The 27,146-nt window shown below is 32.6% G+C and overlaps 3 protein-coding genes across 4 annotated transcripts; 1 reads left to right on the forward strand and 2 right to left on the reverse strand.

Annotated features, from left to right (window-relative positions):
- Nucleotides 1-1,188: 1,188 nt before the first annotated feature.
- Nucleotides 1,189-13,436, reverse strand: LOC133196304 (DNA-directed RNA polymerase I subunit RPA12-like). Its single transcript, XM_061332212.1, has 5 exons — nucleotides 13,280-13,436; nucleotides 11,966-12,098; nucleotides 9,975-10,072; nucleotides 2,863-2,972; nucleotides 1,189-1,540 (listed from the first exon to the last, which is right to left on the reverse strand). The coding sequence occupies exons 2-5, from the start codon at nucleotides 12,093-12,095 to the stop codon at nucleotides 1,516-1,518; spliced, it is 363 nt and encodes a 120-aa protein (XP_061188196.1). The 5' UTR covers nucleotides 12,096-12,098; nucleotides 13,280-13,436; the 3' UTR covers nucleotides 1,189-1,515.
- Nucleotides 13,437-13,672: 236 nt separating this feature from the next.
- On the forward strand, nucleotides 13,673-15,718 carry LOC133196305 (multifunctional methyltransferase subunit TRM112-like protein). Its single transcript, XM_061332213.1, has 4 exons — nucleotides 13,673-13,763; nucleotides 14,383-14,484; nucleotides 14,917-15,009; nucleotides 15,265-15,718. Exons 1-4 carry the CDS (start codon nucleotides 13,686-13,688, stop codon nucleotides 15,364-15,366), a joined length of 375 nt encoding a protein of 124 aa, XP_061188197.1. The 5' UTR covers nucleotides 13,673-13,685; the 3' UTR covers nucleotides 15,367-15,718.
- A 1,882-nt stretch (nucleotides 15,719-17,600) lies between these two features.
- On the reverse strand, nucleotides 17,601-25,036 carry LOC133196306 (transcriptional coactivator YAP1-like). Of its 2 annotated transcripts, XM_061332214.1 has the most exons (12): nucleotides 24,944-25,036; nucleotides 24,616-24,673; nucleotides 24,364-24,420; nucleotides 23,027-23,143; nucleotides 22,730-22,842; nucleotides 21,015-21,202; nucleotides 20,774-20,909; nucleotides 20,195-20,223; nucleotides 20,004-20,103; nucleotides 19,685-19,864; nucleotides 18,854-18,970; nucleotides 17,601-18,409 (listed from the first exon to the last, which is right to left on the reverse strand). In XM_061332214.1, the coding sequence occupies exons 1-12, from the start codon at nucleotides 25,006-25,008 to the stop codon at nucleotides 18,253-18,255; spliced, it is 1,317 nt and encodes a 438-aa protein (XP_061188198.1). In that variant the 5' UTR covers nucleotides 25,009-25,036; the 3' UTR covers nucleotides 17,601-18,252. The 2 variants fall into 2 exon arrangements, with proteins under 2 accessions (XP_061188198.1, XP_061188199.1); XM_061332215.1 differs by lacking the exon at nucleotides 23,027-23,143.
- Between the last annotated feature and the right edge of the window lie 2,110 nt (nucleotides 25,037-27,146).

A 27,146-nucleotide genomic window follows, 5' to 3' on the forward strand; every position in this document is an offset into this window, starting at 1 on the left:
ATATCTAACTACAATCTGTTTAAATTATTTTTCAAGAAATATGTCCTATACCAAATTGTGAAATTCATGTTCCGAGGGTCAGCATTTCAGCCTTCGGGTGGGCTAAGCTAGTCATGTATTGAAAGTAAAAGGCGTAATAACGCCTTTTAAAATGTTTTTTATCCATAAATTGAACCTAATAGGCTTTCATACCCTATAAGCATTGAGTGGACAATATGAATACTATTCATATTGTCCACTCAATGCCTTGAGAACATTTTGTTAGACAAACATCACACTTAGCATACTGTTACCCATTAAGGACCCTCTATACACTAGAGGAAAATATTTTTTGGACATTGAGAAAATTATAGTGTGTAAAGGTGTATGTATTGAGCTTATCTATCACATTTTCATCATAGGGTGCCTTGCATTTACTCCCAGGAAAAATGTTCAAAGACAATGAAGTACTGATGAAAATAAATCACTGTTGTTTACTTAAGTTGGCAAAATACCTGGAAATGAAGTGTTCTATCTATTTATCTTGCCCTATTAAAGTGTTATGAATGCTTGATTTGATCACAAATTAAATAATAAACTGTACATTTCAATTTATTTTATCCTTGATCCAAGGGCAGATCACTCTATCTGCATAAAAATACCACAAAATCAGAACTCTCTAGTGTGCAGGGTATAGAGGGCTCTTAAGTAGTGGATTACTCAATTTTGAGGTCACAAGGTCAAAGGCTAGGGAGTCAAAATACACAGGACATTGGAAGATATTGTTTGCTTAAATATCTTGAGAGCTATCTGCTTGACAGGCATCAAACTTCGTACATTGGTACACTGTACTCTCTAGGAAGAAAATTTCCCCCTAATGATAAGAAGTAATAATAGAGATCAAACTTATATATGTGTTTGCCCTAATATACTTGGACTGATGCCTTCACAAGACTGCTTTTATCAGTCCAAATATCCAGTAGCTATCCCATTTTTTTTCCCTTTCACTACATTCTAATTTAAAGTTGATCCTTTGTAATATTACCACATTGGCTGGGGAAGGGGGATATGTTTCAAAAACATTTGTTGTTTATAATAAAACTGTATAGTCTAGATAAAGATGTCCTTACTCCATGTTTAATGAATTGGAAATTCCGAAAAAAAAAATCATTACATTGTCAAGTTTCAAAGATACACAACAAAGAAATGTAACAGGAAGTGATGGTTTACTGAACAACTAATAGAATTTACTTTACATACAAAAAAAAAATCTCTTATTAATATTTAAATGTCAAACTGTGATTTATTTTAATTATCATTTTCCTCTGCAATTTACAGAGGAAGACTGTCATTAATCTGCAATAAGCAAATCAAACTACAGATATAGCAGAAAAACATTACATCATATACAAAATTCTTATAGTGGAAGAGTCTGGAAAAAGCTTGTAATGTTATAAGGCAATCCAATACATGTAAAACCAATGAACCTTTGCAAATGTAAAATCTGACAGCCACACTGCAAAGGAGATTTTCCTGTCAGGAATACTCAATCTCTTGTGATCTGAAATAAAATTAAAAGTTTGTGTCATTAAAAAAAATTTCAAAGTGGATGTTTTCAATTCAATCATATAAATACTGCTGTAAATAACTTTTTATTTGTGAGAACTTTATTTTTGCATAATTATGCGAGAGAGTGTGCTTGCGAAAATATCATTCTCACATATATTAGTATTCCGAAAGATTTTATTGAGCAATAAAACAATTCGTTAAAATATTTTCTCCCTAGTAAAGAGTAAATGTCTATCTCGCGAAAATAAGGTGTCGCTAAAATTTGGTGATCTACAGTATTTCATTTGTTACTATTAAAACTAAAGAGATGAAAGTGAGAAATGTGATCCCAGAATATTAGATGATGGATAATGATCTATGAATTCATTATCATCAATGCCAAATATTTAACATACATGCATATACAGTATATTTATAAATAAAATTTTTTTTTAGATAAAAACTGCATTTGTGAAACATTAAATGCTTACTAGATACCATTTGTAAGACCTTTGCCAAATATGAATCTTAAATCTTGCTATCTAGATACAATTTATTATATTATACTTTCATGTAAATTAGTTGAATCTGATTCATCGAGAAACATTTGTTAAAAAACATTATTATACTTCTGTTAAAACGTTTCCTATATTACGTTAAGAAGGTAAAATAACTATTTTTCTATAGTCTGAAAATTTCACGTCTAGCAAAGCTACACCCCGGGGTATAGTTTTTGCTACCCACCCCTCGGAAAATTTTCATGCAATTTTTGCCGCCAATTTTGATTTCCTGCGATCAATCTGTAGACTGACTTCAGTAGCATTGTGACATCATCAGGAGTTCAGCTCATTCTTGCGGTATTATCTAACTTCAAATATTTGCTCAAAACTTTTATAATTATTCTTTTCATGTTTTTCCTATGAAACTGTAGTATCGGGTAATCCAACCCTCAGAAATTATTATGTAACATTGAAAATTTTCACCCTTCAAAAACCATTGTCAACCTCGGCTGCAGGTTGACAATGGTTTTTTTGGGGTGAAAATTTTCAATGTTACACTCAACTACATGCAATATTTATATAATGTTACTAGCTATTGCCATAATTACCATCAAAGACAGAACAAATAGACCAAAAACTATATGCTCCTGATCACCAGTATTTGATCATAAAACTGACTTCTTTTTGTTCATCTGCTCTCACACTTATTTGACTTTTTAACTTGACACTTATTTGACTTTTTAACTTGACACTTATTTGACTTTTTAACTTGACACTTATTTGACTTTTTAACTTGACTTTTACATCTCAGAGTAACACTGAACAGTAAACTTACTTGCAGTTAGGACATGTAAAGAATACTGTCTGTCCTTCATCAGCTGATCGAGTCTGTCTGGTTGTGTAGATCATCTTCTCATTTCCACATTTGCTGCACTTTCTGTCAGCCTATGAAATGTATTGAGAAATTCCTTACATACAAAAATTCATAAAAGAGTAATGGAATTTTGAGAGTATGCTCAAATAAGCCTGAACTTAATAAGATGACAAATATATGAATTGATCCGATCTCCTCTAACTTACCAACATCAATGAAAAAGATGAATGAATACAAAAAGTACTGACTGTGTCTATTGTACAAGAAGAAATCATCATTTGGCTTAGGCCTGAGTATCACAAGCTACCTAACGATACGATACGGTCATGCGACACAACATGTATCATGATACGGCTGTCAACAATTGAATTAACCATTATTATGTTCCCCAAACGAAGTTTGGGAACATATTGTTTTTACTCTGTTTCTTATTATTATTATTATTATGTTCCCCAAACGAAGTTTGGGAACATATTGTTTTTACTCTGTTTCTTATTATTATTATTAAGGTCTTCCGTCTCCACGGAAGACCTTATAGTGATTCTATTGTTTCTTATTATTATTATTATTATTATTCTTTTTTTTTTAGACAAAATTTTGTGCACGCGATTTCTCGAAAACTATTCAATGAATTTCCTTGAAATTTTCAGGGATAAAAGGTCTTTATATGAATTTTATATAAAATTCCGTTTTTTGGTAAACTCGGTTCCAGTGCCAATTTATGGACAATTTTCTGATTTTAAAATGCAATTTTGTCCGCGAGTGTTCTCGAGAATGGCTTAAGATATTAACTGGAGACTTGTTAGAGATGATAGAACTTGACTTTCAGATTGGAGAGGGCACCTTTTCGTCTGTCGTCGGCACTTCCGGTCGCTTACGGAAGTGATCAAAGAAATCGTTAAATTTCAACTTTCCTTTTTTAAATCAATTCTTACATCATTTTATTGCATCTCTTTTGTAGTTTTGAAATATGTTGGTCCCACCGGAAACAAAAACGTCAACTTCCGGTTATAAGAGAAAAACGACATAATTTGAGTATTTTTCTTTCCCATTAATATCTATTGTAGATAAAGTATTTGGAATGAATTTTAAACATGTTATTCAGACAGATAATGTCTAGAGTAACCTCAAATATCTTTCAAAAATTCACTTCCGGTCGCGTGTTTTTCTGTCCTCAAAATGAGAAGTTGTCTGAGCAAGATCTCGGAAACGGTAAGAGATTAAGACACCAGACTTATATGAGTAACAGACCTTAAGATGTAGCAAAAACCATTTGGGTTCAGAGCGTCAACCGTCACTTCCGGTTGTCACAGGAAGTGATCAAAGAAATCGAAAATTTCAACTTTTCTTTTTAATTTATTTAAAGATTGCATCACTTTATTGCAACTTTTTCGCAGATTCGAAAGATGTTGGTCCCACCGGAAAGAAAAACAACAACTTCCGGTTATAAGAGAAAAACTACAAAATTTGAGTATTTTACTTTCCTATAAATATTCTTTATAGATAACGTATTGGAAATGAATTTTAAATATGTTATTCAGACTGCAAAGGTCTAGAGTAAACTTAAATATCTTTCAGAAATTCACTTCCGGTCGCGTGTTTTTCTGTCCTCAAAATGAAAAATTGTCTGAGCGAGATCTCAAAAACAGGTAAAAGATTAAAACACATTCTTATGAGTAGCAGACCTTGAAGAGTAGGCAAAACCATTTTGGTAAACGCGTCCGTCGTAACTTCCGGTCATCACAGGAAGTGATCAAAGAAATCAAAAATTTTAACTTTTCTTTTTTAAATTAAAGTTTGCATCACTTTATTGCATCTCTTTCGCTGTTTTGAAACATGTTAGATTCCACCGGAAACAAAAACGTCAACTTCCGGTTTTAGGTGATAAGCTACGTTACTTCGATATTTAACCTTCTCATAAATATTGCTTATCGATAAAGTACTTGAAATGTTTTTATGCATTTTGTAGATACTGCAAATGTATAGAAAAACGTCAGAGATTTTTTATAAAATTCACTTCCGGTCGCGTGTTTAGAAATTGCTCGGCAACAGTAAACGACTGAAGTCTAAAACTTTCAGAACTGATAGTCATTCATCAGTTTATTTGAATCGCGAGGAAATCTTGTATCGCCGTTACTTCTGGTCGTGACAGGAAGTGATGCAAAAAAGTGAATGGTTAATGGTTAGCACGTTGGATTTTCACCCTGACAACCAGGGTTAAATCTCCAAAGTGTCTGAATTTCTTTTATCACCTTTTCAGCTTGAATTTACATTTTTACTTTCAAAATCGGACGGAAGACCTCTCATTGCTCGCAATGAGTTTCTAGTTATTATTATTATTATTCTTTTTTTCTACTTTCTTCTCCGGTACTTTTTTGTCCGCGAGTGTTCTCATAGAACCACTCATCCGATTGACATGAAACCTTTTTAGGGTTAATAGGCATGTTGTGTAGGTGTTCGGAACGAAGGTCATTTTGCGCGCACATGCATGCACGTGCGCGCGCGTGCAATGAGTGAAATGACTGATATACTTGATGAAGCCGTAACTTTTATATTTCTTGATGAATTGCTTTGAAACTCAAAATATAAAGATATATTAGTAGTCTAGACAAGATGACATGGTCAAATTAGCGTGAACTCACGCGCATGCACGTGCGCTCTTCTCTGATTGGCTGATACAAAAATCTCAATATTTTCCTTGTTTTTTGACAAAATACTTTGAAATTTAGAATATAAGTATATATTATAAGGTGCTACAACATGTTATATAGGAAATTCTTGAAAACACGCGCATGCAGGTGTGCTGCAATCTGATTGGTTGAAAGTTTAAATGTCTATAACTCCCTTGGTTTTCAACAAAACAGGATGAAATTTACGACATGGATAGGCACATAGAGCTCCTACATTATGATACTATCAAAATTGAATGCAAGGCCATGCATGCGCGTATGCTGAATTCTGATTGGCTAATACTTAAATGGTCACATCTCTCTTATTTATCAATGAAATTCTTTAATATTTAACACAAATGTATGTATTGTGAGACACTATAAGAAAATTAATGTGAAAAATGTAGAAAACATGTGCAAGCACATGCACTGAAATTTGATTGGCTAATACCAATATGGCTATATCGGAGTAGTTTTCCAATGAAATACCCTTAAAAATGAAGTGTCCATCTATATTACAAAATTATTGTCCAATTTATTGAAGCTTGTAGGGAATGGGGCATCATAAGGGATTGGGGAGCCGTTTGGGGAACATCTGTAACGGTTCCCGTTACAATTAGCACTAGTTAAGGTCTTCCGTTTTCACGGAAGACCTTATAGTGATTCTACTGTTTCTTATTATTATTATTGTTATTCTTATTTTTCCTCCCATATTTTGTGCACGCGTTTTCTCAAAGACTATTCAGTGGTTTTCAGTGATTTTTACAGGGATAATGGACATTATTATGAACTTTGTGCATTTGAGGAGAAAATTCAATAAATCTCTTTCGGTTCCATGTAATGGCCAATTTTCTGATTTTGAATTGGATTTTTGTCTTTCTATCTCCTCTAGAACGGCTAAAGGTATGAACTGGAGACATGTCAAAGATGATAGAGCATGACTTGTAGATGTTCTGACCAATTTTTTGTGTGTCGTCGATGCTTCCGGTCACCACCGGAAGCGAATTTCAAAAATGGATTTTTTCAACTTTTCTGTTTTTCATTATTTTTCTTTGATATTATTAGAGTTTATAGAAGCACTTCTAAAAATGCTTAATATATAATTTGTTTTAAAATTGATAAATTCAAACTCTAGATATTTGCATTTTAAAATTTGAAGCGGGGTCAAAATGGCGCCCGTCTCCGTAAACTCCGACGAGCTGGTCGGAGTTTACGGAGACAGCCGAGCGTCTTGTTGAACGAAACTACCATAAGGATCAATAAAATGTACAGGAATTATTGGATCTGGCAGATTTTGGAAATGGATAATCTGTCTTTGAAAACATAAATATTCTGACCTCCAAATGCAATAAAATTAGTAATTTGTACGGTACATACAATAATATATATGCTGATGGAAACCATTCAATAGAACAAACATTTTAAAGAAAAGCGCGAAGATTTGCTCGTGACGTTTGGCGCGAAATAATGTATTGTAACACCCCTCCCTTTTCATAGTAGACAAATGGTCTGATACAGAAGAGCAGAAAAAGATAACATGGACATGAAATACATGTATATGGAATTCCATGGAATAGAAAGTTGTATATATATGTATAAGGAATAAAAGAAGTAAACAGAATCATCAGTTCATCAGTAATAGATTATTTCTTCTGCTGACAGTTATTGTTTAATTAAACTCAATTAACGAATTTCGATGTTAATCTGCTTGCACAAAATTGGGCTAACTAGCATTTTATAATTCCGCCGTATATATATATATAAAAAGCTTTTATCCTCCTTAACGCTTGTTACTTCAAGCATTGATACAAAAATCGATGATGGATGGTAAAATTGCGCTGGTGTCGTGGTGTCCATATTAAATTTTAAAGCAGCGATCTGGGTTTATTCCCAATTATGTCTGAATTTTCTTTCTCATTTCTTAGTTTTAATTTACGTTTTCATCTTTATAAACGACATTGAGCGTTTTTTTTCTTTCTGAATTCTGCGCTATTCTCATTTTTTAATGAGATACGAAAGATGTTGATCCCATCGGAAACAAAAACGACAACTTCCGGTTATAAGAGAAAAACTAAATAATTTGAATATTTTACTTTCCCATAAATATTCTTTATAGATTAAGTATTTGAAATGAATTTTAAATATGTTATTCATAGTGCAATTGTCTAGGGTAACCTTAAATATCTTCAAAAATTCACTTCTGGTCGCGTGTTTTTCTGTCCTCAAAATGAGAAATTTTCTGAGCGAGATCTCAAAAGCAGGTAAAAGATTAAAAGACCAAACTTTTATGAGTAATAAACCTCGAGGAGGAGGCGAAATCATTTGGGTGAAACGCGTCAGTCGTCACTTCCGCTTGTCACAGGAAGTGATCAAAGAAATCACGTTGAATTTTCACACTGACGATCAGGGTTAAATCTCCAGTGCCTGAATTTCTTTTATCACTTTTTCAGCTTGGATTTTCGTTTTTATTTTAAGAATCGGACGGAAGACCTCTCATTGCTCGCAATGAGTTTCTAGTTATTATTATTATTCTTTTTTTCTACTTTCTTCTCCGGTACTTTTTTGTCCGCGAGTGTTCTCATAGAACCACTCATCCGATTGACATGAAACCTTTTTAGGGTTAATAGGCATGTTGTGTAGGTGTTCGGAACGAAGGTCATTTTGCGCGCACATGCATGCAAGTGCGCGCGCGTGCAATGAGTGAAATGACTGATATACTTGATGAAGCCGTAACTTTGATATTTCTTGATGAATTGCTTTGAAACTCAAAATATAAAGATACATTAGTAGTCTAGACAAGATAACATGGTCAAATTAGCGTGAACTCACGCGCATGCACGTGCGCTCTTCTCTGATTGGCTGATACAAAAATCTCAATAATTTCCTTGTTTTTTGACAAAATACTTTGAAATTTAGAATATAAGTATATATTATAAGGTGCTACAACCTGTTATATAGGAAATTTCTTGAAAACACGCGCATGCAGGTGTGCTGCAATCTGATTGGTTGAAACTTTAAATGTCTATAACTCCCTTGGTTTTCAACAAAACAGGATGAAATTTATGACATGGATAGGCACATAGAGCTCCTACATTATAATACTATCAAAATTGAATGCAAGGACCTGCATGTGCGTATGCTGAATTCTGATTGGCTAATATTAAAGGGTTACATCTCTCTTATTTTTCAATGAAATTCTTTAATATTTAACACAACTGTATGTATTGTGAGACACTATAAGAAAATTAAAGTGAAAAATGTAGAAAACATGTGCAAGCACATGCGCTGAAATTTGATTGGCTAATACCCATATGGCTATATCGGAGTAGTTTTCCAATGAAATACCCTTAAAAATAAAGTGTCCATCTATATTACAAAAGTATTCTCTAATTTATTTAAGCTTGTAGAAAATGGGGCATCATAAGGGATTTGGGGAGCCGTTTGGGGAACATCTGTAACGGTTCACATTACAATTAGCACTAGTTATATATTATTCTTTGCTAACCTCCACAGTTATAGAAAATATAAAAAGAATATCTTGATACCCCTGACCAAAGTTAATAAAAGGTGGATTTATAGTCTTGATATTGTATTTTTTCTTTGCTCCCTTTTTTCAGTCATTTTAAAATGTAAAAAATTGTGAGGTTGTATGTAGAAGTTTCAAACAAAACAATGAAAATTATCTTGCACTGTATCACAATATATACGTGGCGATACGATACGTAAATCGTGAGCCCTTGCGATCAATACGATCGATATAATGCTGATCGTTACACCTCTAATTTGGCTACAACTGCCTACACATATTGCTATAAAGTTTTGTGATAAAACCAGGGATTTTCCACTCCACTTTGGGAATGGGGCCCAGGCCCTTGGAATTGGGAATTCAAGGACATTTTATCACTTATTGGGAAATTTTATTGCATGATGTTTAAGAAATTAACACTTATGATGAATAAAATTGATCTTTCACTTAATTATTTAGAACTGTATATGAGAATAGATCAATTATAATAAAGTTTTGGCAAAGTTTCTTAAAATTTTGTTCATTTCATTCAGATTTTCAAACCTGGCCATGTTTTTTTTTTACCAGAACTTTGATCAAGTTAACTTTGTGGGTTTATTTTTGGGAAAAAGGGAGGGATTTTGCAATTAGAAATGGGGCCTATATTTGGCTCTACACAAGGCAGTGGAAAATCCCTGTAAAACAAACTAATTTACTTAAATAGCTCAGAGACATGTAGGGTAGAAGTACTACCTGTATGTTAGTCCAGTTTTACAGATACTCAGTGAGTTTTCTGTTTCCTTCTTAGATGTAGTTCAATTCTTCAACTTTCTATCCCTGCATCCCCTACTCCTCTCTTAATAAGATTTTTGGGGGTTCCATCTATGAAAGATACTCACCAGGGGTCCAGAGGACACTTCTCCTTCCTCAGTTTCAGGCAGCAGAATCTCTGGTCGGTTAAACACTATGCTGGATGTAATTTTCACACCATCAAATTCTGGAAGAATATGATACTGGCTTCATAGTATGCAATCTATGATTTACAATTGGGAGTTGGGAAAGCTATCAGTAGATGGACAGACAGAAACTATTTTTCCATTTAATAGTCCGGGCAAATTGAAATAAAATCAAAACAAGGGCACTCATTCACACAAACAAGAGTGCATTGCTATATTCCCTCCAACTTCATTGTGAGGGGATAATAATTACAAGGGTTGTTAGGAAAGTTCGTGGACTATGCCAATCTTCGTTATACTATCTTCAAGAAATTTAAAATTAGCACATTATCACATGTAAAAATATTTATTTTGTTTAAGTGGGAAGTTTCATTTCCATGTGATTTTATAAAATTCATGTTATTTAATTTTAAAATCAAACGTTTTGTAACCACAGAGCAAACTCAACAACACTGTAACGTCAAAAACAAACAACATTAGATCTCAAAAATACTATCCCCATACATTTCACACAGTATTGCCCGATACCAGTGCACTCATTAAAAATGTTTCTCTATCACTTGAAATCTATTTTGCTAACAATTGTTCCAGTAGCATCATTTTGTTTGTCAATGTTATATTTTTTCACTGCATAAGTGTGCTTTCACAAGATCAGCATCTGTGAAGTGCAAAACTCTTAGCATGACGTTACTAACTTTTCAATGTTTTTGATAAGATTTTTACAGATAATCTGTTTTCTCACAGATCACCATCGTCTAAGCAGAGTAGTCTATCATTCAAATACCGCTTGTACCATGTACACACACTTGCATGGCTCGCTTTTGACATATTTCCTACTTCCTCCGGCAGAGATTTTTCTGGAGTTTTCCCGAGTAATACACAAAATTGTATGGTTAACTGCTGCTCCGTGACATTCTACAACATCATCTTTTTTGCCTTTTTCAATGAGGACTACCTATCTTCTGAAACTGATTTGAATTTTTCAGTTTTTGTGTCATTTTACAGAAGATATGACTTCAGACATTATTTAGTGTCTTGATTGTAAATTACAAAATTTTGACCTGCTCTGTGATCCGATTTTTGCATTTTTTAATTCTAAATAAGTTTGAGATAACCCATGATATTTAAAAAAATTTTAATACACATCATTAGAATTTACTGTTGAAATATTTCTTCCAAATTTGGATATAATATGATGTTAAGTAAAAAAGTTATGACTGTAGTCCACAAACTTTCCGAACAAAACTTGTATTTTATATACCATGCAATTAATTTGATAGGTAAGATCTTCTTGCCTTTCTTCATTTTACCATTTGCTTCTAATAATACATATATGATGCATAGATTTCTTTTCGTTATGAATCAGAAGTTATAATGGGTCTCTTAATCTGAGGATGAGGTTTAAATTTACATGCTACTCCGTTAAATTGCATTAATCCAAATCCCTTTACCGCATAAGCAGAAATTTTGGCGAGGATTAATTTTTGGCATTTTTTAGCGAGAGTGTTGAAATCATTAAAATTAAATATTGCTAACCTCTAATGCAGGATAAATTGATAGCGATATTTAATTTTAATGATTTCAACACTCTCGCTAAAAAATGCCAAATATTAATCCTCGCCAAAATTTCTGCTTATGCGGTAAAGGGATTTGAATTAATGCAATTTAACGGAGTAGCTTGTAAATTAAAACCTCATCCTCAGACTAAGAGAAGCATTATAACCCATTATGACAGTTTATCTATCTATGCACCATAAAATTGCTAAAATTACTTCTCACTAAAATTAAATACTTAATATTTTTAAGGACAAATCGCTAAATTTGTATCTTGCTAAAAATTCCACTTAAACGGTAAGCACAATTACACTGAAACATGTACATGCTAAGCCTGACTGTCCATCTTCAGTTTTCTTCCAAAGGAAGCAATGACATACCTCGGACATTGATCTTGAAGCCACAAAGCTTGCATGTGACATAGTCTTCCATACCAGGAAGTGGCAGAATGGTTCCACACGTTGGACAAAACTCCAAGTCTGTCACAAAGTTACTGCTTTTCTTTGACATTCTCTTGAGTATTTAAAAAAAAAGAATTATTATTCAGGTCAGTCAATTCCAAAAATTAATCTAAATATTAAACATTAACCTTTGAATAACATTTTCTCCAAAATCTAAACAGAAAATATTATCCAAAGAATTTACTCTCTAGTTAGAATAATCTAACTGTGTCTCGGGACAAGCCCTCGCCACAGTTAAACTGGGTCCATAGGACAATATCATTTTAATGATTTAATCTAATTACTCTCATTAATTAACATTGAGATGCTTCTTCAGTAGTGCATTCCCTCTCATCAATTATTATGATCTTCATGCTAGAAACATTGCATGAGATCAACCCATTAACATTTTCCAAAGGACATACATTCATTACAAAGTCAAACATAAAGCTGCAAGTAAATAAAATTAAAATCATGCACTGAAAATAAAAGGAGTATCATTGGACAAATGAATTTTCAGATCTTGCACATACAGACAGGTGTCAGTTATGTTAAAATTACATAGATCCTCTGACGTGAAATGTGGAGGCTAATAGGGCCAGACCGTTTGCCCAGTGTCTATTATGCTGAGAGGATGAGAGTCATCGAATCCATCTAGGTGGAATGTACACCACTCTGATAAGTTCAGCAGTCTATCACTAACATCCAGCATAAGCTTGTACTTATTTCAAATTTGGACTGAGATTCTGCAGATAAATTTTTCAATCTCCCTTGCAGAGTTGTCATTCATTTCTCTCTCAAACACCTCTGCAATGGGCTCACGTCTCGGTTTTAGACAAAAATTAAAAAACATGTTATTCCAAAGATTATTTCAAATTAAACTAATAGTTCTAGATCTACTTCTTAAATATTTACCTTAAGCATCTAAATTAGCACATGCACTTAATTTTACACAGGCACACTATTTCTCCTGCTGACCACTGTGATATATAAAGCAAGCTATAGACAGAGGTGAATCTATGAACTGATGATGAGAGTTATAAATTTTTGCTCTGTTGATAGAAACAATACACAATTAAAGTGCCTACAGTGGGATTTGAACCAATGAACTTTCGGTCACTGAGCCATGTGCCCCATTTATAGGACCTGATAGCAAACAGGTGCCCACAGAGTGGAAACCTCCTCACTAAGCTTATAGAGATTCAACTATTTTGCAAGCATACCTAAACAAATTTAAATACTTTACTACTGTACCTTCTTCAATTTTGGCTGGTTCTAAGTATATTGTTCAGCAAATTTCTGATGTATGGTTGAAACGAAGAAATGAGTAAAGAACACCAGAACAAGAGTTTTAAACATCAAGATGAAAAAAAGCATGTAACATATCCAAAACGTCATGTGGAAGTTGCATGGGAGCTGCCATGTTGGATTATCTCATAACCCAGAATAAGGTGGTAGCTTTTAACAAAACGAAAATTTTGTTGTACAATTATTTGTTCAACAGTCAATTTTTTTTTATAAATTCTTTTGCATTTAAGCTTCTGTTGATTAAAAATAAATATTTAATTAATTTTTTGGCAGAATTTTAAATATTCAAAGGTAGAGAAACAAATGTCTTTTTTCCAAATTTTGGCTCCCATAATTGTTCAATAATAACAAGATGAAGCTTCTCACACATAACTTTCTGACATCAAGCATCATAAAAGGGGTAAAGAACGGGTACCCTTTGGGTATTTTGGTATGTATCTTGATATACCACATACGTTTTGAAGACATATATAGTATTTGTAGTGTTGTAAATGGTACGTTTGCCTCAATATTTTTTAAGGTGTACTGTATCACTATCCGAGGCATTATGTCACATAAATAACTGTTGTTTTTTTCTGACTCTATAGATTAAATGTAGTATTGGAGACTTACATGTAATTTATTTATGTATCTGAATATTTGTTGAAAAAATTATAGGAGAGGGAGTGTCTCGATCTGTAATATGAAATATCAAAATATTGAGTGTCAGAATATGTGAAAGTAACAGATGTGCATAAGGTTTGGGATGCTATACAGTGTAAGTAACCTACTATAAGCACTTGTCACTGAGCAGATTGGGAAAAACCTGCTAAAAGCTTTTACTCCTCTGTACTGTAGATTATTATTTCTTTGTTTAGGTATAAAAACTGTAATCTCTGAACAGAACCTATTTGGTGTGTTGACCACAGTTGTTGTTACTGTTGTTAATTTGCTTGTCTTCTTTCTTTGATTTTCAGTTTATCTAATTTTTGTTACCCCTAGCGATTGCAATATTTACATGTACATATGTACCAGGAACTGTTATTTTTAAACTTTTTCTTATTTTTTAGCCAGCAAAAGTTGAAGTGAAAGAAGTGGAGTTTAATCCAGAGTTCATTACCAGAATGTTACCAAAAGTAGACTGGATGGCACTCCAAAAAGCTGCCAAAGAGGTCAGAGGTCAAAATAGACTGAGAGTTTATAAATCAAAGAAGCAGAATATTCAATGTCTCTAAATATATATCCATTTCTGTGTTTTGTTAACAATATGAATCCCTATGCTACCCTCTATATTTTTGACGATATATAGTCATAGAACAGATTGAGTCAAGTTTTAAGAGTGATTGTATTTTGTTGAATCTGAACTAGAACTGAAAATTAACATCTGTCAGAAAAACATTTTTGATCCATTTATTAGAATGCTGTAAGTCCATTGATGGTTTTTGTATAGCTAATATCTAATTTCAAAAAGATTATAAACAAAATAATCTCAAATTTACAAAATAGTACTGGTACTGAACTTTTTAAAAATTGGAAATGTTTGTACTTGTATTACGGATATATGGTCTGACATGTTTGTTGTAATTTGAACTTTAATTCTATAGTGTGGGTATGGAGAAGGATTACCAGATGCTTTAAAAGATGAACTAATGGAAGATACTGACTTTCTGAAAAAAGTCCACAATGCTTTGATGGAGGTTAGTGAGAAATTAGAGGGCCTTACTAATACAATACATCATACATGTACTTTGAAAAAAAAAAAAAATTGTTCTTTTTCAATTCTGCTTTGTCTTGGTGGTAAACTTTTATTTGGATTGCATTTTTATTTTCTTCATTGATAATTTTTGCCAGTAATCTACACTATCAATTTGATTTCCTCACCATTAAAAGGAGATATTACAATGTAAATGTTCCAGTGTACAGCTATGAAATGATGGCTGATTTTGTTTCAGATTGAGGTGATCGAGGGTAAGCTGGTCTGTCCCGAGTCTGGCCGGGAATTCCCCATCAGCAATGGTATCCCTAACATGTTATTAAATGAGGATGAAGTGTGACAAAAAAATCTAGGCAGAAACAGGACAATAGTGCATGGATGTGTGGATTAATGAGTGAAAGTGTAATTAAGACTTTTTTTTTAACAAATTCAAGATGACTTTACCGTTACTTTTGCTATTATGAATGTATAAGGAATGAATAAGACATGTATGTTTTGTTAATCTTGTTGAGTATAATGTGAAATTGTTTGGTCAGGCAGATTTCTTAATTTTTAAATTCTGTCTGCAATAACAATAGCAATGAGAATGTACATGAAACATAAAATTTCATATCATATACAAAAAATATTTGTATTATTTTGCGTTTCATTTTAATCATTAAATTCATGTAATAAAGAATCGTCTAGCAGAATGCTTTAATTTGTCAATCCTACAAAGTGCATCGACTGTATCATGGCTGTCAATCTACAAATTGACTGATACGAGGTACATGTACAACACATCATCAGCAATGGCAAGGAATTTACAATCCTCTTGTAAATGTCATGGCTACAGCTCGGCAATGACTACCTGGAAAGTCTGCTATTTGATTTATATACATAGAGTTTGGCCCTCTGTAGAGCATTTGCATGTTATGTGAACAAATGGCACAAAAATTAAAAAAAAAATGTCTATGACAATGATATATCAAAACAAGAGACCCATGAAGCTAGAGTTGCTCTTCTGATAAATTGTGCAAATCTGTCACTGTGACCAACGAGGCCCCAAGACAAATCGGCTGACAAGGTTTGATGATGATCTTAGGCCTATTACTATCCAGGGTAATAAGACTTGACAATGAATAACGAAATTCAAATTGTTGGTCACTGTGACCTACTTTTGATATATTCTTGGGCACAAAATACATCAACTTTTTAGGTTTGGTGACCCTAAAGGTCATGTGTTCAAATTATTTAGATTACAATATTTAATAATAATAAGCCTTCAAATTAAAAAAAAAAAAATTGGTACATGTAACGGTGACCCTTTTTTTTAAGCTGACACACCTCCAGAACCCAAGATGCATCAACTGACAGGTTTGATGATTTGAAGCCTCATAATTAGTATCTGAAATATTGAAACAAAACTATGAAATTCCCAAAATAGGTCACTGTGACTTTAAGCTGACAAAGCTTGATGATTCTAAGCCTCTTACAATCCTAAATATTGAGATAAAAGTATAAAATTACAAAATATAGGTCAGTGGTGAACAACTTTTTAGATTCACTCCAAGAAACCAAGATGCATCAACTGACAGAGTATGAGGATTCTAAGCTCTAAGTATCTGAAATATTCAGATATAGCTGTGAAATTCAAAAGTAGGTCATAGTGACCTACTTTTTGGTTGACACAATGCTCACCTGAGTCACTATGGCCTTTTTTCTTCATCACATTTTTTTTCCCCTATATATTCCTATGTAAAACTTATATCATCATCACTTATTGTGGGCCCCATCCTACCCAACAGGGTCATGATTTGAACAAACTCGAATCTACACTACCTGAGGATAGATTTTTAGAAATTTTTCTTAAATATTCCTATGTAAAACTTTGATCCTTCATTGTGGCCCCATCCTATCCCCCAGGGGTCATAATTTGAATAAACATGAATCTTCACTACTTGATACTTCCAAATCAATATGACAAATATGGCTTTGCTTTGGGATTTTTTTCCTAATATATAATCCTAGGAAAAACTCTGACCACCCATTGTGGCCCCACCTTTACCCCTTGGATCATGATTTGAAAACATTAATCTAAATTACCTGAGGATACTTCCATATATAAATGACTTATCATGGCTTTTCTTTTCTTGAAATTTTTTTTCTATATACCCGGTACATGTATTCATGTGAAAATTTTACAGGGTAGTGTGTAGGGTGGAGCCACTGTGACCCCACCCTAACCCTGAGGGTCATGATTTGAACAAGCATGAATCTATCCTATCTCAGGATGCTTTCATTTCAATACCATGGCTTTGTTGCTTTTTAGAGTTTTCTTATATGTTTATTTTCTTATGTAAAACTTTGATCATTCATTGAGGCCTCTACCTATTCCAAAGAGTCATGACTTGAACAAACTTGAATCTACACTACCTGAGGATGCATGATCATTGCATTGCTGTTCTTAAAAAGAAGATTTTTTTAAAAACAATTTTTCCTATATATTCCCATGTAAGCTAAGTCTTTGATCACCCAAAGTGGTCCCACTCTTCCCCCAGGGGTCATGATTTGAACAAACTTGAATTTACACGGTATCATTTTATGTATTTATTAGTTTTTTTCATAAAAAGTCTAAAGAATACATTGCAATTATAGTGATACAACATTCAAGAGTTTCAATGAATTGCACAGAAAAAAAATGAACGTCATCAGCTGGACATGAAAACTGGAAACTAGCTACATTGTACATTTACAAATGTACATGAAAGAGGGAGATAAGGCATGCCGAATTCAAACAATCTAAGTATAATATGTACATGTATAGTGTACATGTAAGTGTTTTTTTTTAAATTGGTGTACAGGTAGACAAACTCTCATTTAAGAAGAGAAACATTCCATCTCACTTGGATACAAGGATTATCTTTAAATCCAACTGTTTCTACAATTAATGTATACAAGTACATGAAGTCTTCACAGACTATTTAATTAGATACTTCTATTTCCTATATACGAACTACAAGTTAGACTCATTAAAAAGTTCTCATTATTAAAAATATTGAAAAAAAAGTTTTAAAACAACAATATATTAGCATTTTCCCCTCAGTTTTCATAAAAAGAGAGCATACAAGATTGAACTTCAAAACAAGAGCTTCTCAGGAATTCCATTCCATCACATTCTCAGTTGTTTTACTTCCTGGTTATTCCTAGGCCTGCCACCTTATACAGCTATCAGCCTCCGACCACATTATACAGCTATCAGCCTACGAGGATCCTGGAGGTACATAGGGCCGTGAACCAGGTCTGGATTGGGTCCCATGGCCACCACTCTGTTTCCTAACCGCGTGGGATCAGGGCCATGTCTTAGTTCTGGGTTAGGACCCACAGCCGCTATGTAGTTTTGTCTGCCAATAAAAAAGATATATATTCAGGTGTGAAATAATCAAAATATAGTCAGCTTTGTTCAACTATCAGTAAAGTACGTTCCATTATTATCATCTCTTAATATTGCGGTTTTGATCATCAAGTGTAATTGTGAAGACAGAACTGACCCATTCATTGACTGTTTGTGAATCTGCATCAACATTGTTTGATCTTACCATTTCTTTTGTTGATGACCTACTATAAACTTCAAACTTTAAAATATAAAAAAATATTATACAAGTATCTATCAATAGCTATAGGAAAACAGGACATAATCTTATTAAAAAATCATTAGGGAAAAAATAGAAAAATTTTTGAATGGGTAAAATGAGACAGACAGAATGACAGAAAGGGCACCTGCAAATCCTTGTGGGGCCCTAATAATTCTAGCATTATTCCAATGAAATTATCATTGTGTATCTTACATGAGAAGGGACTCATCTGGGCCTTTCCTTAGTTCTGGATTAGGACCAATGGCAGCTGTTTTATACTCTGAAACTGTGTGTGGATGTCTGGCCACCAAAGATTCCTTGTGTTTACTCCTAAAACAACATCACAAGTCGTATGAAAAATATGGTATCAAGCAGTCTCATGGTAATGAATTTTTTTTAGTTTATAGCCACAATTACTTGACACTGCATTTATTTTGAAATAATGACAGTAAATGGTAAATCTCATGATAAAAAATGTCTTTGTTGCATTTTAAACAGCTAAATAATTTGTTTTTCTTCTTTCAGCTATATGTTCTGTCACTCTAATCCAGTGAATCTTTAATAGTTTGTTTCTCTAATATGTCAGAGAACCCCTAGTTAGCATTTTAAAATTGGTTGCCATGATCAGTGAAGTAACAATGCACATAAACCTTGAAGATACTCCGTTTTGTGAAGAGAGAAAAAGGTTCCACAATATGTGCTCCTTAGTTTCCTTTTTTTTCTGTCTGACATTTGTTCCTTAATTTATTTAAATATCCAAAGATACTAAGCAAGCCTTGCCTACAGTACTGTACTTGGTGGAAAAAAGACATCTTTATATGCAAGAATTCATGATATGAATGCTACATGTAGTAATACTTAATTTTACTGTCATAGTATGTGATTACTTAAAACAACATTTAAACAAAGGAAAAATCTTGTAATTTTTTGTAAATTTGTAAACTTAAGTAAATCTAATATTAAGGAATAGTCATGTTTTTTTAAATAAGTTAATGGAAACAGCATATTCTTTATCATTTTTATATATTAAAACTAAGATCTTACTTTTTTGCATGTTTAGCTCTTTGGTGTGGTGCCCTTAATGATGAAGGTCGCTGATCTGGTGTCCTTGACCTTCCCTGATCTGTTGTCCTTGACCTTCCCTGATCTGTTGTCCTTGACCTTTCCTGATGGGATTTTGCAGTTTTCTTTGGAGAACCTTTTTTCTTTGGTGATGATATGGAGCTTCAAATACAAATCGTTTTTATTTTTAAGGATAATGAATTCACATTAAAGATCCCCATTTATATTAATATTACTAGTATTCAAATCTGTATATAGAAATCAAGATTTTTGAAAATTGTTTTGCTAAACAAGCATCTACCTTTCTGGATCAGCCTCAAGGGTGACTGGTAATCCAGCATCCATATCAAAAGCAACTGGATCTGTAGTGGCTGGTCTACTGAAACTGGATTCACTGAATCCTAAAAAAAGGACATTTACATGAACATTTAACTTTCGTACACATACATGCAAATTTCAAAGTGCTTCTACTCAGTAATTGTATGAGCTTACCAGAGTCTGATGTTTTAGATCTGTCCCCTCTGGAACAAAAAAAAAATAGAGATAAAAAAAAATCATTTGAGGTCAAGCTAAGTCTTCTGCGATTTGCTTTGTTTAGATGCTTTGTGCACTGGTATGAATTCTGCTGAATAATTAATTGATTTATTACTTATTATTCAAATTTCTCATTAATGAATGTTAAACACAGGTGTCAATACTCTGTAGCAAATGAAATCAAGTACAAACCCAATTATATGGGACTCTCTCTCAAAAAAAAAAAACAACATATACATGTATATTATACTGTATAAAGTCTTAATTTTTCTACAGCTATATTTTCACTATTTGTGTCACAAATTAAAGCAGCAAAAATGACAGGGCTGTAAAATTAACTTGCATTTCAAATCAATTAAAGGAAATTTCTCAGTTTAAAATCTAGCAAATAGGGATTCTCCTTTATACAAAACATGGAAACTATCATAAGCAAAATCACACATTTACAGTATCTAATGACATCTGGTGATCGATTCCCTTCTAGGTATGCCTACTTGCATGTATTAGAAGTAAATATATATTGTACAAGATACTCACATTTCTGGCTTCTTCCTATCATCCCAGCCTTTCAGTAAAGTGCGACATTTTCCTTCATTGTAATGACAGATATCTAATGCCATCTCAATTACATTGGCTTCAAGATGAGAAAATGCCCCAGCTATTCGCAATTTTACTGAAAACACAAAGAATACAGGTACCTAAAATTTGCAAAAATCTGGAAGAAAAAATACATGTGTATAGTAGCCATACATTTGTGCTATTGTTAATTTGTACATACTTTTCTTCTTCTGATCTTCGGATATTGTCTCTTTTGGAGGTGAAGATTCTTTCGCTGGAGACCTATGCTCCGTCCGTTTTGCTGAGGATTGTCTGGAATGATTTCCAGATGAGGTGCCCCCTGTTGTTTTCAGCTTGTATCCCATAGACTCCAAGGTTTCTTTTGCCTTAGAGTGATTGTTGTTAACACTGCAGAAAATAAATCATTTTTTATTTAACTCTTCTGATTGTAGACTAAAAGAGATTAATTATGCATTGGTAAGGTGTCTGGTGTCCATCTCCCTGCCTGTAAATGTGTACCAAAATGCTAATCCTAGCTCCTTCATTTTTAATCTGATTTCAGTATAACTGGAAATCTTTCAAATACTACTCTCTAATAGTTTTGGTCTTATTTCAATAAAACTTGACACCCAAGTGGATTACCAGACTATCAAGACCAATAATTCTGTTTACTGGCTCAAAATTTTGATGAATCAGTTGCCATAAAGTAAAACTTTCTTATAAAGAACTTCGATTGTTATATTGAAATCTCAGTGATAAGAAAATATTTATGAATCCCATGGAAGATTTTGCACTATATTCTTAGTGTTAAATCTAGACCCTAAAAAGGCCATGGTAATCCAAGAATTAAATGGGCACATTATGCAATGACAATTTTTTATGAGGGCACTCTTTCACTTCCAAATTCAACCATTTAAACCATTTACTTTACGTACTTTAAATAACATTTTACTGAAATCTTTATTTTTACTATAATTAAAAGCACTAATCATATTCAAAAATCTGTGTTCAATTCATTTTTAAAAAGGATAACAACACAATTCACAAAGTCACATGACAATTATTGAAACAAAATAATATGTATGTATAAATTTTTGGTTAAATTTTTCAAATCAAGAATTAATATACATGTAGGTTTAATAGGCTTAAATAAAGTAATAGATGTGTGTTTAGCTGTTGCATGCCCAAAAGCTTATTATACTTTAAAGGTTTGGATTATTATTATTATTTGGGGGGGGGGGGGCATTTGTGCATCACAAGCAAACAACAAAAATATTATTTTTCAGGGATTGGAAGGGGGGGGCATACTTAGAAATTATCATGGAGCCTAGGGCATTGCTTGACATAGAAAATAATCTATATCAAGTGAAAACTTTGACCAAACCAAAAATTAAATTTTAATGCCATAAATTTCATTTAAAACTTTTTTTCTGGCTTGGAAACTCTAAAGAAAGAACACAGCTGCATTAAATGAAACCAATTTCCTACTTTGTTGTTATATGGATATAAAGAATCTCAGCCATAAGGAAGAAAAATATGATGTTTCAGTGACTTCCTTACGACCGAGTTTAAAGTTTTACTGTAGATACAATAAGCTACTTGATAATGAAATCTTACAAAATGTAACCCCTTCTTAATTTTTTGTTAAATTTCAATAAAACTTGACACACATTAACAAAACATTAATGGAAGTTTCAAAGTTCAATAAATCTAAAACTTTAAAAGCGTGTTTTAAGTTCATGTGCAACTTTTCTATACCTCTAGGATAATTACTAACTAGTCAAGCTACAGTTTCATCATAGATGTTCAGTTTTGAATGGAACAATAAAACATTTTACTGAAAATCCCCAGCAAAATATATATGCATATATATACATACATGTAAGATGAATAAGTAAAATGCCCTTTTTATCACTACATATCACAACATCATACCTGACTAGGACATCTTTAACCATGTCATACGTGGCCCCAGGATGACTCTTCATGAGGGCATTGATTGAAGCATCCAACTTTGCATTATTTGTGTCTGGTGGTGGGTGCTTAGTCTGGGATAGAGATAATAAATTTCATACAATGATCAAGAAAAATCTGCACATGTTCATTTTCAAATTTTATCCTTCTCCTTTCAAGGATTTTACAAACATTTGCTCTCTGAAAACAAAATCTTAATACAGTGTCACATGAACCATTGGTGACGATTTTAGTTTAAACATTGAAAAAGCAAATTACAGGAAAGGATGTTGTGAGTTCTCTCCCTTTGCTGAAGTCTCTATGTTCATCCCTGTTATATGTGTTAAGCGGGATTTCTCTTGTGGCAGGACTTTGCACAGATGCTTGGTTCAAAAGCTTCATGTATTTTATAAGTATAATAGAAAGAACAGAATATTTAATGTGAGTTTATTCTGACTCTTAGTTACTTCAAGGCTAGGTTCAATGCTGAGATATCATATGCAAAATAGGCAATAAATAAAAACAGATATACATACAATGATTTGATGCACATAAAAGATAAAAATTTATTTATTATGACCTTAGGGATGTTAGCATGTAAAAAAATATGAGAGACATTGACAAACACTAGATGTTCCACAGAACCACAATGTAAGTAAAAACACACGTACATGTACAAAAACTGCTAATAAATAATTGATTTTACACAAAGAGCAAGGTTCACTTTATGCATAAAATGGTCCAGTAATGATGTGTTATACATTGATTAGTCAACTAATTACATCATTTCTAATAAATATCAACTTTTGTCCATTTGATATTTCAAGTGTTGTCATCACTATTCATTGGGGACCAATTAATACTTGTTGATTCCGTGGGTCATTCTTACCAACAAATTTACACCCCAATAAACAATTATTTTAAAAATGTATTGTTTCATTGTATTAATGGTATAAAAAAGGAACCCACAAAATTACATTCTCACAAACCAGTAAGATTTTTGTTGCCCATGAACATTGACTCCCATGAATTAAAATGATTCCAAAGTAACTGAAGCTTTAATTGATTTTTATTTGGAAGAATTTTATATAATCAGATAAGGCCATAAGTGATCTTTGCTCTTTACATCAAATGTGCTCAGTCAAACCTCTTTATCTCAAACAATATGGGGCCAAGAGAATTTAAGAGATATCCAAAGATTTTGAAATATTGAGATTAAGATTCTTAAAGAAAAGATGGTAGGCGCTTCCAACTCATTTCAACATATATCCATGGTATTTTTTATATAAATGCTCAAGATATCAAAGTTCAACTGTGCATCTTATGATGCTGGGGGAAAAAACATGATTAAGCTCTAAGTTAAAAGTGACCAATCATTAAATCAACTAAAACAGAAGAACAAATGATAGATAGTGTAATAAACAAACTGAAATTTAGCTACATATCTCTAATTGATGGAATAAAAGTCTAAGAATTGAATAAAAAGAAAATTAAGAGATTATTATTGTAATATCAGTGAATAAAAGAATAAAAATCAATCAAGAGAAACAACAATGGAGAAAGCACTCTACAGACAACACAAAAAGAAAACTGAACTTTCTCCAGTTCAATAATACCTGGGCTGCGGCAGCATGCTGTCCTCCATATTGTGGTTGCTTGGGCTGATTAGCTTGCTATCAAGTATATAATTTTTTTTTTGTTATTAACCAATTGTAAAAATTCTAGAAGTAACCAAATAATCAAAATACAAATTAGTCTCAGTACTGCTTCAATTCAACAGTTGCAGATATGTAACAGTAATATTAACTTTGCAATTTAAACAAATGCTGCAGGATAATAATAAAAAAAATATGCATGCAAGTACATACTAATGCAACTCTTGGATCAATCCATGTAGTCTTTTTAGTATTGTGGTCAATGAAAAAACTGCAAGGAAAAGTCCAGAATTGAGAATAATATTAGATACTATCAGAACAATTTACCAATATGTTTACATCTGCCTTCTATAGAACAACTAAGACTTAGTAAAAGTGTTTTTCTTAATATATATATATACTAATTAGAATAGGCCTAACAGATTTATATGTAGTAACTACTCCAAATTTTAGAAGAATACGCAATCATTTCGAATTTTCTCTGCATATTTATGTGTGGTCTTTAACATGAACATGCATATTTAAATACTTATCTACATACTAAGCGCCCTGGTTAGGATCCCATCGTGCCTCCCATCCTGGAGGCAAGGGTGGCCCGCCCTGCATTTTGTAATGTTCTGTAACTTCTTATAAAACCCCAAAACAGTGTTTATTTACAAATATCCGGAAGTACACGAAATAAGGTCAATGACGCTTGTTCATTTCGTCTGACGTGTTCTGTCCCCTTGTTTGTTAAGGGAGTACAAGAGTTTACAGTGCTTGAAATAAAGAATGATTTACATCTATGTAAAAAATCTTTGCCTAAGCATACTAAAGGGATTATTTATTTATTTATTTATTTATTTATTTATTTATTTATTTATTTATTTATTTATCTGTATTCATTTACTTACTTATTTATTTGCTCTACTGGTCAGAGACCAAAGTAAGGTGTCTTTCGTCCATGTGTCCGTCTGTTTTCCAGTCTGTCCTGTAAACAGTTTTTTTTTTTAAATGCCACTCCCCCAACAGTTTTGGTTCAGCAGGCCCGTAGGAAATAATTTCATTGGGGGGGGGGGGGGGGGGCACAGCCATACATTTTCAGTTGAGGGGACACTACCGAAAATTCCCTGACAAGGGAAAAAAAAATAAAAATAAATAAATAATAAAAAGAAAAAAAAAAGGTCATCAACTACCAAAAATTCCTTGACAAGCAAAATAAAATAAAAAAGTCACCAGACGTTTTTGTTGAGGGAGTACAAGCATTCAGTATCTATGTTTACTACAGTAATCTATATATCGGGAAAATTATTGGGGGCACGCCCCCCCTTCCCCCGTTTCCCACGGCCATGTTCAGTATGCCAGGTACACAAGTAGACAACACTATAAGTTACATAATTTTGTCCATCAGTTTTTTATTTCGATGAAGGGATTGCCATTGTTACTAAAAACAAAAAATTCTATGAAATTCTTTTCCAATGGCAGTATATTATTAGTCCGATTTCAATATAACTGGGTACATACAATTTATAGCTAGAGCAAAACAAGATATACTGATAAACGCGTGATAAATGTCCCACAAGTAATAAATTAATCTAAGACTAAGTACTGTAAGAAAGAGACAATTTCATTTCTTAATAACGTATTTTTATGAAATAAAAAAAAACAAACAAGTACAGATGTATTCTTTATCAAAGTTCATTTTAATTATCATTTTAATATTATTTATCCTTTTAACATTCAGATGTATATGTAGTTTTCATTGTGACATCGTCATATAATCATAACAGTAACTAATAATGTATATTGGTCAAAGTATGTTTTTTTTCTAAATAACCAATTCTCAGGAAGCCCTATTCTCTACAGGCACGTACTGGCCTAGGCCTAGACTTTCGTCGACGTTTTTTTTTTTTTTGTTTTTCGTTTTTTTTTTTGAAAAAAAATACAAATTGTTAGTTCATAAATGAATCCTGTAGGTTAAAATAGCTATATTAATTAATGTAACTATTTTATTTAATTAAAGTTTTTGATATTTTTTGCATGACAATTATTATGTGTTATATTAAGGAGAGGAACTAGTAATGTAATAGGGTGATATTTTCAATATATTTATGATTAATAAATGATACTAAAGGTATATTGTGTGTCTTGTTGTTTTATGATTATTTCACTTGATCATCATCTACATCATCATCATTTTGTATATATTTAGTTGAAACACAATTGGATACACATTCCTGTATTGCCCTATTCTCCCTTGGTTCTTTTATTGTGCTATTCATTGATCATTAGTTGACTTCTTCAATTAATGACTTTTTGGTATTTAATGCCTATGGCTATTTTACCTATGTGGTCATTTTCAGACATGTGATACATGTCATGTGGTTTGAAGAACCAATAGATTTACTATATATATTTTCCCGCTTTTGGTGAACTGCCTTTGTTCATTAGAAAGTTAGATTCCTTAGAGGAAAGTTCTTATATAATTATGTAGTGACTGTATCTATGTGAAGTCTGCCATATTTGAATTATCCTGACTGACCTGAAAGATGTACTGACAGATAGTAAGTGCACTCTATATTTTATTATCTTGATTAATATCTGATTTAATATTTTCTGTAAATTATCTAATTTATGCATTTTCTATCTTTCATGAGTAAATTCAATTGATTTGATTATCAAGTTTATTTCTTTTACTTTTATCATTCGACCTTAGTAATTTATAAATATCAGTTATCAATTTCATTGATGGGATCTAAATATTG

This window comes from Saccostrea echinata, unplaced genomic scaffold (genome assembly GCF_033153115.1).
Source record: "Saccostrea echinata isolate AGI-Se365-2 ecotype Australia unplaced genomic scaffold, CSIRO_AGI_Sech_v1 ptg000030l, whole genome shotgun sequence".
Taxonomy (NCBI): domain Eukaryota; kingdom Metazoa; phylum Mollusca; class Bivalvia; order Ostreida; family Ostreidae; genus Saccostrea; species Saccostrea echinata.

Bases quoted from the DNA above. Each gene is read 5' to 3' on its own strand.
- LOC133196304 (XM_061332212.1), bottom strand. From the start codon at position 12,095: ATGTCAAAGAAAAGCAGTAACTTTGTGACAGACTTGGAGTTTTGTCCA. The intron at 2,973-9,974 runs GTGAGTATCTTT...TACATTTCATAG, and splicing joins AAGTGTCCTCTGGACCCCTG to GCTGACAGAAAGTGCAGCAA. The intron at 1,541-2,862 runs GTAAGTTTACTG...ATTTTATTTCAG, and splicing joins TTTACATGTCCTAACTGCAA to ATCACAAGAGATTGAGTATT.
- LOC133196305 (XM_061332213.1), top strand. From the start codon at position 13,686: ATGAAGCTTCTCACACATAACTTTCTGACATCAAGCATCATAAAAGGG. The intron at 13,764-14,382 runs GTATGTATCTTG...CTTATTTTTTAG, and splicing joins GGTACCCTTTGGGTATTTTG to CCAGCAAAAGTTGAAGTGAA. The intron at 15,010-15,264 runs GTTAGTGAGAAA...ATTTTGTTTCAG, and splicing joins TCCACAATGCTTTGATGGAG to ATTGAGGTGATCGAGGGTAA.
- LOC133196306 (XM_061332214.1), bottom strand. From the start codon at position 25,008: ATGCAGGGCGGGCCACCCTTGCCTCCAGGATGGGAGGCACGATGGGAT. The intron at 24,421-24,615 runs GTATGTACTTGC...TATACTTGATAG, and splicing joins TTGATCCAAGAGTTGCATTA to CAAGCTAATCAGCCCAAGCA. The intron at 18,410-18,853 runs GTAAGATACACA...TTTTATTGGCAG, and splicing joins CCAGATGAGTCCCTTCTCAT to ACAAAACTACATAGCGGCTG.